The sequence below is a fragment of the Pagrus pagrus genome (assembly GCF_965226575.1).
Source record: "Pagrus pagrus genome assembly, chromosome: 7".
Lineage (NCBI taxonomy): Eukaryota > Metazoa > Chordata > Actinopteri > Spariformes > Sparidae > Pagrus > Pagrus pagrus.
This window is the reverse complement of record NC_140191.1, coordinates 22,862,401-22,876,343: the sequence shown is the minus strand read 5'-3', so window position 1 is coordinate 22,876,343 and position 13,943 is coordinate 22,862,401. Positions and strand designations below refer to the sequence as shown.

The 13,943-nt window shown below is 43.7% G+C and overlaps 1 protein-coding gene across 1 annotated transcript; it reads right to left on the bottom strand.

Moving 5' to 3' along the window:
* Positions 1-8,827: 8,827 nt before the first annotated feature.
* On the bottom strand, positions 8,828-11,219 carry lratd2b (LRAT domain containing 2b). Its single transcript, XM_084356958.1, has 2 exons — positions 10,986-11,219; positions 8,828-10,694 (listed from the first exon to the last, which is right to left on the bottom strand). The coding sequence occupies exon 2, from the start codon at positions 10,503-10,505 to the stop codon at positions 9,678-9,680; it is 828 nt and encodes a 275-aa protein (XP_084213084.1). The 5' UTR covers positions 10,506-10,694; positions 10,986-11,219; the 3' UTR covers positions 8,828-9,677.
* Between the last annotated feature and the right edge of the window lie 2,724 nt (positions 11,220-13,943).

Below are 13,943 nucleotides of genomic sequence, written 5' to 3'. Positions count from 1 at the left end.
CTGCAGGGATTTGGCACCGAGATAACCTCTGCTCACGTACTGTAGCTCGCAGCTCACCAAAGACGAGACAAGCTCATGAAGCTAATGTGATTTCGTAGCGTGCCGCGCTGGACTCAAAGTGTGCAGAACATCAGCACAATCTGTGAACTAAAAAAAATACCTCCGTGCAGCCTTTTCCATGACACGGCCGCTGAGCCAACTGGGAGATCCTGGACAGGAAGGCACGGGGAGATAAAGTCTGCCGGTTGTTTAGGAACTCGGAGTTATCATCCTCCCCCTCCTCTTCCTCCTCCTCGCCAGAGCTCTGTGTGCATGTAGGCACTAATGGAGTCTTTATCGTGAAAGAGTTAACTACTTATCACTGGTTCGCTGCCACAGATCAAGAGCACAACTGGATTCGCTGAAGGGGCAGAATGGTCTTTGATGAACTTCAGTCAAATTTAATGAAAGCAAATCTGCGTCCAGGGTAAGGCCTCGCAGCTCGCTCCTTCAGCTGTATATCACTCTGTGGGTACAGGATAGGTGTTTGGGGATGGAGGGGTTGTCTGCTTGTTTGTGTGTGTGTGTGTGTGTGTGTGTGTGTGTGTGTGTGTGTGTGTGTGTGTGTGTGTGTGTGTGTGTGTGTGTGTGTGTGTGTGTGTGAATCCATCAGAAACAGATGGAGAGGGTGAACAACTTTGTCACTTCTCAGCACAGAGCAGAAATATCCTGCGACCTGGAGCCTTTATGCCTTATTTTCTTCTTCTTCTTCTCCTTCAAAGCCTGGATTTCCCTTCCGTGCGCTCAGTATGCCCAGACGACTCACATCGAGGTTGTTTTGGAAAATGAATCTTCTGGTGCACGACCTCCCACTGTGTGCAAACACATAAGAGGCCCGAGTCCCGCTGTGTCAGAGGAGCCACACCTTGTCCTTTTGTACAGTGTCCCACCATTGTCCTTTGTGATCCCCTGAGATCCCCAGGAAGTGTGTATGTGCGTGTGTGTGTCCCTTTCTCTCTCTCCCCTCTGAGTGAACAAAGAGTGTGTGACTTGCTGTAATATGCCCGAGGAACAAAGAATATAACACTCTGTATGTGAAGTGGTATTAATTTACTGTACTTGTATCCTGATTGATGTTACACAGAAGAGCCTTGTTGCAATTATTGTGCTTCTGTGCTGTGGTCGCGGCCGCAGCGCACGTCGCAGTTCTCCCAGTGACAGGTGACTCGGCGAGAACGTAATTTACAAGAAATAACTCTCACGAGTGAAACATTGCTATTCCAATGAAATCGTTTTTTCTGTAATTGCAATGACGATGGCGTGGGCAGATTTTTCGGCGAAGTTTTGATTCGAAGGCCACAATAAGAAGGTGAAGAAATTTGAACGCAGCTTAATTGCTTCTTTGTTGTCAACACACTTTGTTAAAAAATGAAATCAGGAGCTTTGTTGGTGATAAAACTCAAACTCGGATCCTAAAGTGTAGCATTAGAATGGCTTCAGAGCAAACACTGCGGCTCGGGAAGGCAGCGGTGTAGTCATTACTGCCTCCCATTTTCACATTGAGATTTTAATCATCGGCTACAGTATTTCTGATTGATGTGTGTGCACGAGTTTGTGTGTGTGTGTGTGTGTGTGTGTGTGTGCCAGTGTGTGAGAGTTGTGTGTACACACATATAGCCCTGCACAGGGGGGGTTGTAATACATCTTCGTAATTAGTCTCATAATTATAAGGCAATAAACTGCAGCACACATGGGAGACTGATCCATCTCTGGGATACTGCAATTACCCTGCTAAGATGTGTTGCTGTGACAAATCTCCAGGAGCAAAGTGGAGCTCTGCACTGTTCTGCTCCAAACCACAGGCTTCACTCACGTTTGTGCTAACAACTGCGTGTAGGATGTATCAGTGAGTCAAAACAAAGTGTTTGAATAGTTAATTTGGTGTGGACATGCTGTTGGAACCAATAATTCCCCTGATTTGATTTTAAATTCCAGTCCTGTTGCCACCTCTTCCTCTGTGCACTTTTTCTCCTCAGGGCTGTCTAGACTGTCCAATCCCAAATCTTCAAATGCTGATGCACAACAGCTCGTCTTCGAGTCCTCGTCAATCTGGTCGATGTGGTGATATCACACGGCCGCTGAGTGAGTCTAAATTGGCTTTGCCTCCATTAGCTCCAACAGCGCCTCATTATCAGCAGCAAACATCTAGCCTGCAGGGCCAGGCCGCTGCTACTCTGCCACCCACTAGCTCCATATCACACACGCACAGGTATGCACGACCTCACACACACACACACACACATACGCTGTAATACTTCCATTTCCATATCTTTGATTAAGCCAGCAGGATGTGCAGGTTGTTACTGAGCACACCTGCTTTCAGAGCGGACACCCACAAAGGATGATGGTATGCTCATCTGCTGGAGATGGAATAGGAAATCGCAGCCTTTCCCACTGGTGGGCAGCAGGGAGAGCGTGTGTGTGGCGGGGTTTCGCGACGACAACGTGACAGTGCAAATAGCAGTGATTTAATATGAATGAACGTGAGCGTCAGACCCCCCCCCTCCCTCCCTCCCTCCCTTTTCTATTTGCTCAGCGGTGAAACATAAACAAGCTAATTAAACACTCACAGTACATGTGCACGGAGCAAAGGTTAGGTTTGCTTAAATTACACACACACAACTGCACACGGGAAATGTCGCTTGGAGTGTAACCTTTCCTAAACAACGTGCAGACCTTTTTTCATTCAGCATCGGTGGTCACGGTCTGAGCGTGGACGTCATGCCTGCAAGTCACAAACCTGCCGAATAATGGATCAATGATTCATGCCTGAGTCTATTCTTTCAGCTTTCTTTGGTTCATACTTTAAAATCGATGTCAGAACTGGTCGTGTTTTAGTTCACCATCAGGCTCTTTCTTTAAATCCTATAGGCTGCCTATAAAAGACAATTTGTTTGAGTTGTTTAACACTGATGGACTGTGGATTTTTTTGTGAAGGACTCTCGACAGTCCAAAGGAAGTGACTTAATGCCGTTCCTGAGTGCCTCGCCTCAGCGCCTCTAACAGAGAGCAACAGTAACTAAAGACCAGCTCTTAACACAACACAGAAGTTGCACTTTTGAGAAATGATGACCATTCGCTCACTTGAGTTAGAGGAATTTGAGATTTTGAGATTGACGCCACTCTCATTTAGTCAATATACGACTAGAGCCAGTTGCCGGTTAGCTTAGCTTAGCATAAAGACACTAACAGGAGGAAACTGATGGCCTGGCTCTGTCCGAACATAACAAAAACCAGCCTACTCACTACCATCGATACAAAAACGGTTTCCACCGCTCTCAGTTTTTATGCTAAGCTAAGCTAATTGTCTGATGGCTCTAGCTTCATAATTAATGTGTGGATGTGAGAATGGTCTTGAACTTCTCATCGAACTCTCTGCAAGAAAACAAATAAGCATTTTTTCCAAAACATCAAACTATTACTTTAAGGCTGTTGTAAAACATGGCTGTGAGTGCAAGGACAAGTCTCGTGTGGACTCGACACTTGATAATGATCATGACTGTAGCTGGTCGGGTGTTACACATCAGCATTTACTTCTCAGTCAGCTTCTTTTTGTGTGTGGCGTGCAGCAGGGGCAGCACTTCTCGAAACCACCTCCAGTCATCTCAAATCTGCAAGTCATAAGGAAGAATGAAAAAGCAAAAAGAACAAAAAAAAAAGCAGATGTGAACAAGTCTGAGTCACCGTGTGTCAGCTGAAAGTGCTCAAAATAAGAGCAGCAGAAGACTAAGCAAGAAGGAACAAATAAAAAAAAAGTTATCAAGGAAAGAAGGAGGTGAGGATGGAAGAGAGGACAGACGAAGGGTACATTTTGAATGTGAAGGGCATTAGCTCTGTCCCTGACAATTAAACTAACGGTGCACAGGAGCAGCAACGTGGAATTAAAATTAAAGAAGAGCAAGAAGGTTGATAAGCGCTAATTTGAGTCCCTGGGATCTGGAGGAAGGTTTGAAAAGACAGCCGCAAGGGTGGGCTCTATTAATTGTCAAAAAGAGGCTCTCAGGGGATTATGACTCCTGCTGCCAGGTGAAGCACACTCCACACTGACACTTTCACACAACTGTGTGGCTCCGCTGCTAGTGTTTTTATGAGTGCAATATGGTTGTATATTGTGAGGCATGCGAGGGTTAAGGATTATAAAAGTCTGTCCTCAAACCTGTAGATATAAAGGTTGTTAATGTAACGCACTAGTTCTCTTGTACAATAGCCAAATAATAAGAGGCTGAGCAGAAAAACAGAGAAGGAACAAAATTGAGAGTGGAAAAAAACAATAGATTTTTTTTTTTTTTTTTTTTTGAAGGCCTACAAGTGTATAATTATACTAATTGGACAAGCTGAAATGATAATTTTTTGCAATGTCTAACCTCTGGTTACCCACACAGTGCTAAATGCAGGGCAGGATTTTCAGTGATGTCTCAGGATAAGATGAATGTTGATAGCTATTGAATCAGCCTGCCATAAATAATTGAAGTGACAAACAGGTCAGAGTGCTCCAAGGCAACAATCCCCAGTCACATCTCAGTTCAAGTATGAGGCTTTAATAACCACTGTGATTTCTGTTCCCCCTCTCTCCGGTCCCAACTCTGGCCGTCTATCCCTCTCATCCCTCTCTTTCTTTTATTCATTCGCTCATCCATCACCATCACAAAGAAACAGGGTCAGTTTGTTGAAGTTTTCCTCGGGCCCTTTCCTGTTGTCTGGCTCTGCTTATGTAAACCGAACAGCCCCGGCTGACCGGACACGACTAGAATAGGGCCCAATTCCACTCTGATGAGCTCCTCATCAGCGGCTGTTGTCAAAGAATTTAAACTCTTCCTCTCGACACGACAATCAAATCAAAGATATTTTTACATCTTCTTACAAAGCTATCCTTACACGTGGTGTCTTGTCGCCTCACCCAGTCTGACTTGCAACATTGGTGTTCTTGTTTCTTTGTTATTTCCTTTGAACCGTCATGATGTCTTTGAACTGATCATTTCTGAGCACAGCAATTCCCCAGTTCTGCCTTTTAAGAGCGGCTTTACCTCCACAGCCTACTGCTCAGTCCTACGAAACCACATTTGTCGGTGAAAGTGAAAGAAAGCACAAAGGAAGGAAGGGAACATCGGTTGCCTGCCTGCATGTGTGGTAGCATACAAACTAAATTGAATAGTTGTGAAAGTAGCAGGAGAAGCACAAACAGAGTGAAACTAGGCTATGGGAATGTTGCTTTGAGAAAGGAGAGCAGCCACAGAACGGGGAGGGAGTGGACTTTGCCGTTGAGCGTCTGAAAAAACAAACGGTCATCCCACGTCGGGACAAGAAAGAATCACAGAACAGCGCCAGGCTGAAGCGAACAGTAAACACAGTCCAGTCCAAGTCCAACTGGTGGGAGTCCAGTATAAATTATTAACCCAGTGCAAGTAAGCGATGCCCGAAGCTTCAGTGAAGTTGGGTGAGCTGCAGTACTGTGGATCGATACCTGTTAATGAATGCAGTGTAGCTAATTTTAGAGGTACATTGTGGAGCTTCATTATGCTCTCCAAACACAAGCATAAACACGATTCAGGCGAGTGGGCAGTGAAAATGGCCTGACAAACAAACACTTGGCCCCTGCCTATAGCAGATGTTTTTGGAAGTGAGGAAACAAATTAATCTCGTTTTTTTTTTTTTTTTACAGTTTTCTGTTAACACGACCTGAGACGGGCCCGGTTCTCAAATCGCATCAGTGCTGGCAAACTTTAATTTAAAACTTTTCCAAAACAAATTGAAAAACATTCAACATGGCACCACTAATCAAAGGCTGGTGTAATCTCAGTCATCTGCTTTCCTATCTTATCTTCCAAGCGCACTCTCTTCCCCACCAGCCATTCATAAATCCCATTCTTTACTGGTTAAAGAGAAATCCTATCTATTGGCAAAAAGCTCGGCAGCTCAGAGATGTTGTCTGAGCAGCTGAAAGTAGCATAAAACTGGAATTCTAATAAAAAACCCCTGAGGTGAGATTCATGTTTTAAATAGTCAAGCACATAACCTGAAATTGTCAAACGTCCTCGAACTATCCGTCTTCAAGCTACACGGTGTTTGTCCCATATGGATAACATCTCGCGGTGGCTCGAGGCCACGTCTAAAATACACTCCCACTTCCTGCAGGCCTGTCAGATACAATCTCCTCATGAGCACGCTCATCTGAAGTTCAGACATGTTTGTGTGTGGGAGGAAGTTTTCGCAGATAATGACATTTTGTAAACACGGGGTTGGTTTGATTTGAGCTCTGGCTTGTCCCCAACTTCTGTAATGTCGCCAGTTTTGCTGGAGGGGTGTGGGCTTTCCTCCAGTCCTCCAAAGGAAACGTGACAGACTGAGTGGCCAAAAGGCTGAGATGAACGAGGCAATATGTCAAACCGAAAGCTTCCCCCGGTTTCACACATTTAGCATCTTGTTAAGAGATGGTTTTGAAACAGGTCATTCTCACTAGTCACATCTAATTGGTTATAGATCACACTGGAGGCCTTTTACTGAAGTCATTTGAGCTTCATTAGGGATTCACAATGGCTCAGCTTTCTTGTGCTATTGGACTGAATGTAAAATCGATGTATTTTCTGTGTAGAAAAGCTAAATTAAAGATACTCGGAGTGTTTGTTTCCTACCATTAGGAGCACTATGGAGCACTGTTTTTGAGTGACTCATTTGTTGACACCATGCATGCAGCCAGTTTCACACTATTCTGCTGATTGAGAACTGATGCCGATAATGTGCAAAGAAGCACCGCATTGTGTCAATAAAGGCGGTGAAGAAGAAGACTATGAGCTGGCAAACATGGATATAAATAATGCAGAAACTTAAAAGGTGCAATATGTAAGAATTGGCCACCTGTTGAATTCAAACGCAAAATTAATAGGGGGCAGAGCATCACCAGAGTAGTGGAGGAGGACTGGGAGCTCAGAGGACCAGGGGAGTGTTACACCACTAGCACAGCAACTCTGGATCAGGAATGGCCAGGGTTAGCTGGTTAGCATGCTAACTTCAACAAACATCCCTGCAACGCAACACATGAATGTCCTGAGATCAAAACTGTTACTCCTTCACATTCTGTTGATAATTTTAGGCAATTTTTGAATGTTTTCAACTAAAATTCTAACATATTACACCTTGAAATAATCTCATAATCTTTAATTAGGGAAGACAATACGTTTAACATGTTTGCTGGATGTATTTTGGTGAATAAATTAAAAGGTAAAGACATTAAAGCTTTAAAACAACAAGCTGCATAATAAAACAATATTCAAATTCAGACTAATTCTGCTGATGGCTGTTTGTCTCCACAGTGCATGGTACACTGTATGTACACAGATCACAGGAAACCCACACACTTGTACAGAGGAAAGCAAACTGACTGTGACATCGTGATGCAAGTATAATTCTGTTTCAGCTTTGTCACACATGATGACAAATGTGAGCTAATATCACAATTACACAACTCTACTGACAGCTGCTTTAACATTGTGTGTTTCTCCCAGCTCTGAATCCTGTTGGCGCCACAAAAATATGACTGATCATCATAAATATGCATCACACAAACACACACACACACACCACACACACACACACACACACACACACACACACACACACACACACACACACACACACACAAACACACAATTTATATTTCATCATTGTGGTCGGCCACAGAGGATTGAAGAAATGCTAATATGTCCGGCAGCTTTCCTATTTGGTGCCGGTGCTGATGATGATCCTGCTTTGGGTCCAGTGGGACCTTACCTGCAGCAAAATGACTACAGCATTATCTTCATGCAAATATTACCAGAGGAAAACAAACAGGCGAGGTAACTCATCTTCTGACTGGCTATGGGGGAGTCATCAGCTTCCTCTGAAACGCAGACGGAAAAAAAACACAAGATGTCTAGCAGTTCAAAACAACCTCAGAGTCGGTTGTAATTTCCGCTGCAGCCTCAGTATGTGAACGTACTGTAAAGTGACTCACAGGCTTTTATTGTTTAGACACTGGCATTTAAAAGTGTCACAGGTTTCTCAGCTTTTGGATCCATTTCCTGTTCTGATCTTATTTATAGTTGACTTTTGCGGCCCGTTCCTCCACCACAATTTCAGTCTCATCAAATCACATCAGCTCTACTTTTATCCCATACACGTTGTTATCACGTCTCACAGTGTCTTTATAGAAGCTACATGGGAATGAGACTCAAATTGAGCCTGTTTGTGGGTGCGCACAAACAAAACGGCACCTTTGGCTAAAATTTAATGTATGTTGTAATTCCAAATGTGAGAGAAGAACATTCTTAGCCCGCGGCAAAATCTTTCAAGAGTGACTTATCTTCAGTCGGCAGAGGTGTAAACAAAGCAAAAATGTCCAGCACGGTTGGAGCACCACTTAACACAGCTGATGTTTAAGTAGTTTCAGGAGAGCTGCGGCTGCTCTGAGGCGAATATTGAGATCAAAACTGGCAGCATTAGCAGCTTTAACGGTAGGGCAGCCAACACTTTTCATCAGACAACAAACAAAAAGCTGGGATCTCGTAGTGGAACAGGTAGAGCCGTGGCTCCTCCGGGCTGTGAACTGGGATTGTAGCTGCTTTCAAACAGTATGCGCAGCAAAACAATGCTGCTGTTCCTGGTGTTAAGAATGCAGAGGTTTGGTGAGAACAGAGAACAACCTCTCATACTTTTCCTGAGATTTTGAAGTTATTGATTAGCACTGTACCAACACAACTATAAATCATTTAAAGGTCAGTCAAGATTCTTCACTAATAAGGAAAAAAAATAACCCTTTACTGTTCAAATATATATTTATTTCCTTAATCCTTCATACAAACATCTTTTTTTTATTTCCAAAAAAATAAACTGTTTAAACGGATGAATCAATACAAGTGCACTGCCATAGCCGTGAACAAGGTAGTCAGAGAGTGGGCAAAGCTTTGTGGTGATTGGATATAGAGCAACAGAAAGGGGGGGGGGGTCGTCAAGGTTGGCACACAATAACAGCAACAAGTTGTCTCTCTTCCACTCTGTATTGATCCCCAGCACCTGAGTTGTACAAGGAGCGGGCGCTTTCAGCACTCTCGTCAGGTACAAGTACATTGGAGAGGTTTTGCTCCTCTGTGCAAAAGATTCATTGGATTAGAAAAGATAATTATGGGCAATTAAATTCTGACTTCATCCCCAAATGATTAGACTGCAGGTGCAGCTCCGATGCAAATGTATCCGTCAAAACAAGTCACTTCATCTCAGGTCGGTTGTGTGACAACTCATTTTTCTTAGAAAGAGGGAGGAAATCATCCAGTGTGCAATTTTCACTTCATTCTGAGGCAAATCAACTGGTGGTAATTTTGTTTGAACCCTTGTGAGCTGCTTTGCTAATTCACTTGAGAGACAGGAGTGTCGCCCCAGATGTCAGGGCTCTCCCTCTCATTTTGGAGGAGGAAAAAAAAGGATTTTTATAGGGTGAATTTTAACTCCCTCTGAAGATACACTTTTGTTTGCAGAGCTCACAGCTAAGCTCTTACAGGAGGGATAAACTCTGCCTCATCAACACGCGTGCTTTGTTCTTCAGCAAGACAAAGTGGCCATTTTCCATTGAACATCTCCTTTTCTGTGCCAGACGACCAGAGAATCCACAATCAGTTGACAAAATGATCCTCTTTGATTTCGTGTGTTGCGTTCAGGTGGTTGGCCAGCTCTTGCATCACAGCATCTTTGCCAATCTGATCGTTCCTCCTCTTTTCCATGATCACATCCTCCAGGCTCTGAAACTCCAGGACGTGACTCTTCTTCTCCGAGAAGAGTAATTTTAACCTGTACGGCTGCTTTCCTATCCGGATCTCCCCTCCGATTTTAAACTCCCGCCTGCCAAAGCGGCACCAAGCGGCAAAACACTCCGAGTTCCTCCAGTACAGCTCTCTGTCTCTCGACCCGACATGGTCCAGGGCGTTGCGCACAATCACCTCCGGCGGGAGCGCACGGTACCTGTAGAGGCTGTTCACTATCCTGCCTTTTTTGCCCTGGCTCACGTCGGTGAGAAAGTTGTTCTTTATCTCAGCCCTGTGCAGGTGCACCACCTGGAAGTCCCCGACGTACACAGCCCAGTGCGGGTACTGTCCTGTGGCCACAAACTCCAGCAGGTCTCCGGGTCGGCACTTGTTCAGGAGACTCTCCGCGGACTGAGTGGCGGCTCCGGTGCTCCTCTCGTACACGCACTCCTCTCGGTAGTGGATCGCGCACTCCAGCTCGTCCTGCGGGTCGAAGGGCTTCTCCTCATGATTCACCGGGTGGTTGACAGATGAGAAGTGGCCCGAATTCTCGTCCTGGTCGTCGTCGCCGTCGTCGTTGGAGAAAATGTAAGACACGCCGATCCGGGGTCCGTCGTCGTCCGGGTCGAACCCATTTGGATCCGACGTTGGCACCTCTGCGTAATTTAAATGCGTTAGTTTCTCCACCTGGTTCCCCATAAAGGTGAAAGGTGGCTGGAGGATCAGGCTGAGCACACAAACAGGATCCACCTGTTCTTGGCGCACTCGCTTCACCGGGAGGAGGCGCAGGGCTGTGCGGTGTCTTAACTAGATCCAAAGCGGTGAAGACGGGCACCAATAATCCATGTCCAGCTGTATGTCCGCCAAATGAACACCACCTGCGCCGACCTGTGCGGAGATAAGCAGAGACAGCGGCTTAAACAACGAAGTCAGGAGGCGATCTGCAAGTCAAACTATTACGCGTAGTTTACATTCCCAACAGGTGTGTCAGGTTGCACCTGTTGGCTCAGTTTGCTCTTAATAAAAACCTGTTATCTCCACTTTTTAGACCACCTCAGTCCTCTAACGTGTCACCTACACTTGTTTTGTCCTGTTAGTCTCACCCAGCTGTTCTCCAGAATAGCCCATTTTCTTCAGGTTAATCCACAATAAAACTCCGAGGAGAGCAGACGGACTCACCTGCGGTTCAGCTCCTGACAGCAGCTCTCTCTCTCTCCCTCACACACACACACAAAAACACACACACACATACATTCACACACACACTCCTGTTGTCACATCAGTAAAAACAAACAGGAGTGTTGGGCACGTTGCTGCTCCTTCCTGTAGGTGAGCTGTGTGTCGGGTGGCTCTGCTCCACAGACAGTCTGTAGTGTGAGCCACAGTGGCTGTTGCAGCGAAACTCAGCCAGGATCCAGTGAGCGGGGAGGTGTTGTCTTTTAAAGAGACAGTGCGCCTCTTTTGTCTCCCTCACACATCCCGTCTCCACTTCACTTCAAATAAGTAGAAAAAAACAAACATGGGCGGGATGTTTCAGCGTGAGATTATTTTAAGGGGCTTGTTAAAGTAAAATACTGCAATTCATTGTTTTTTATCAATACAGTTTAGCAGGGCCGGATTCAATGTTTTGAGAGCACTGGGCAGACTGATTTTTTTTTGGGGGGGGGGCCCTGAACAGACATTTTGGTATTTGGTAAACAAATAAATTGACTAAAATGTTACATGATTATTATTATGTCCACTCATTTAGTTAGTTCTATTTTATAGCTCATATGTTCATATTTTATCAATCGTATCCAACTAGTTTGTTTTGTATTTACAGTACAAGTATAGCTTATGATGTTATGTTTAAAAAAAAATGTGTAAATACATTTTGAAATACATTTTTTGATTTGAGATTCATTTAGATTATTCTAGAGTGGTGTAGCGATGATGTGTTTTTTGTAGGCTAACCTGGAGGTTAGCATCACCCTGGTTCCCTGAACAAAAATCTTACGGGATTTTTTAATCAGATTTTGAATTATTTCAGAAAATAATCTCTGTGGCAAAGACAAGTCTTACTACGTCATTACTATACACTTTTCTGTAAACTGATCAATCTACAAGTTGTAATGTTAAAGTTCAAAGAGTTTGCAACTGAGGTCTGCCTGTAAAGGCGAACTAGTGAATACATGAGCCTTTGTGTTTGTCCTGTGACAACTTCTCTCATCTCATTTAGCCACTTGTTAGCACCCGTGGTTTTTAAGACACCTTATCATTACATTGTGGGACTTTTAGTGGTGTGTAAATGTCTCAACCCTGAAAACCAATTAAAAACCTCATCGACTTTGAGACGAGGGAGCCGGGTGTGTAAAAATGCTAACCAATTTCCGGGTTTTAGGACTACAAACTACACCAATCTATTTTTTAAATATTTGAAAAGGTACATTAAATATTAATGTAAGCAGCTGATGTTTCTTTTCTCCTTTGTCTGCACCCCCTAGCGGTAAGGAGGCTCATGTCCTGCCCAGATGTTTGGTATACTATGGGCTTCAAATAAATGATATATTGTTTTCATTGTAGCCCATAATATGGATATGTGGAATGTTATACAGAAACATATATTTATTTTAAAAATTAAAAATATACTACATTTAAACATAAGGTCACAATAAACCAAGCTCTTAGTACCACACAGACACACTGATAATGACTTTTCAAAGGGGGAGAATGATCCCAAAAGGTCAAAAACATGCAGCATAGAGCATAAAGTATTTCTGCTTTATTCATCCATGAACAAAAGCAGCTTCATGCAATTCTACAAAAGAGGAGTGAGCCCATTAAAGTCAAAGTCAAAGAGACATTACAAAAACATCAAAACTTTCATGAACAGAGAGCAGCAGACACGTCCTGTATACAGAAAAGAAACAGGCGAGTACCTGCGGGTGAAGAGAAATACATCCCTGAACAGGTATAATTAGTTTAAAATAAAAATATGTGTAGAGTCCTGACTTTGGTTTACATTTACATTAGGGTATGTGACCATAACCAAATGTGTGTTGCTCAGTGTACCTGTCAATTATTTCATTATTTCCATATGCTCAGAAAGTTGGGTGTCATGACGAAATGAGGTTTAAAAGTAAAATCAGCTTATTAAGTAAAATCTTACATTATCCCTGTTCTGTATGTACAGGAACTCATGATGTAATCTGAGGATTAGGATCATAAAGACTTGAAAAATACGACCTTGTAAGACCAAATGCTATTTACTAGTTTTCTTCATCCTCACAAACACAAACCCTCCCACCACAATTAGTTTATTCCATTAAATCAAATGTTCTGCAAAACCGCAGGCAGTGTCCCACTGAACTGGAGGTTAAACAACCAGACGTTACTTAATACAATCAAATCAAAGCTGACTTCAGTCAAAGAAAGATTGGCTCTTTCTGTATGTTAACTGTGCACTGGATTTTACCTCCAAACCTCTTGAGCTATAAAGATCTACACAATTAATTTGCACGTCCTTTTTGTATTGTGGCATGTAAAAATATGAGTGGAAGACGCCTGTGTCATGTTACAATTTTTGGCGGGGAACACAGGAATCCTAACGCAGGATGATCATGCACGTAGTAAAGTTACATCAAGTACGGCAGTGTTGAACAATTTCTTGTTCCTGCACTGCTCACTGTGCTGTTCTGGCATCACTTCCTGTCTTTTACAATGTACCTCTAAACAGCTGTGGAAAGTAACTAAGTACATTTAGTCAAGTACTGTACTCAAGCACAATTTTGAGGTACCCTACATTTGCTTAACAACTTGAGTTAGCCTTTTAAGTCACCTCGCAGTATGTGGTACTGCTACTTTTACTTAAGTAGATGATCTGAATCCGTCGTCCACCTCTGACACTACAGGAAGTAGTTTATTGAGGTCGTGCGGGCGGCCTCACGGTGAATACAATCTTCTTGACAACTCTACAGAAGTGTGTCAACAGCACAAGGAACCAGAGTCTTTTTTTGATGGGAGTGTCAAACTGAGTTTAGCCCACAAAAGCAGCGGGTGAGAGGCATGACACCTGGATCAATTTAGAATTGCAGAGTGCCAGTCTCATCTGTTCTCCTCCCTCTCCATCCAGCTCTGGCACCGCCCCAGCCGATCCTC

What these genes read in the sequence shown, in the direction of transcription:
- lratd2b (XM_084356958.1), bottom strand. Translation starts at nt 10,505, where the DNA reads ATGGGGAACCAGGTGGAGAAACTAACGCATTTAAATTACGCAGAGGTG.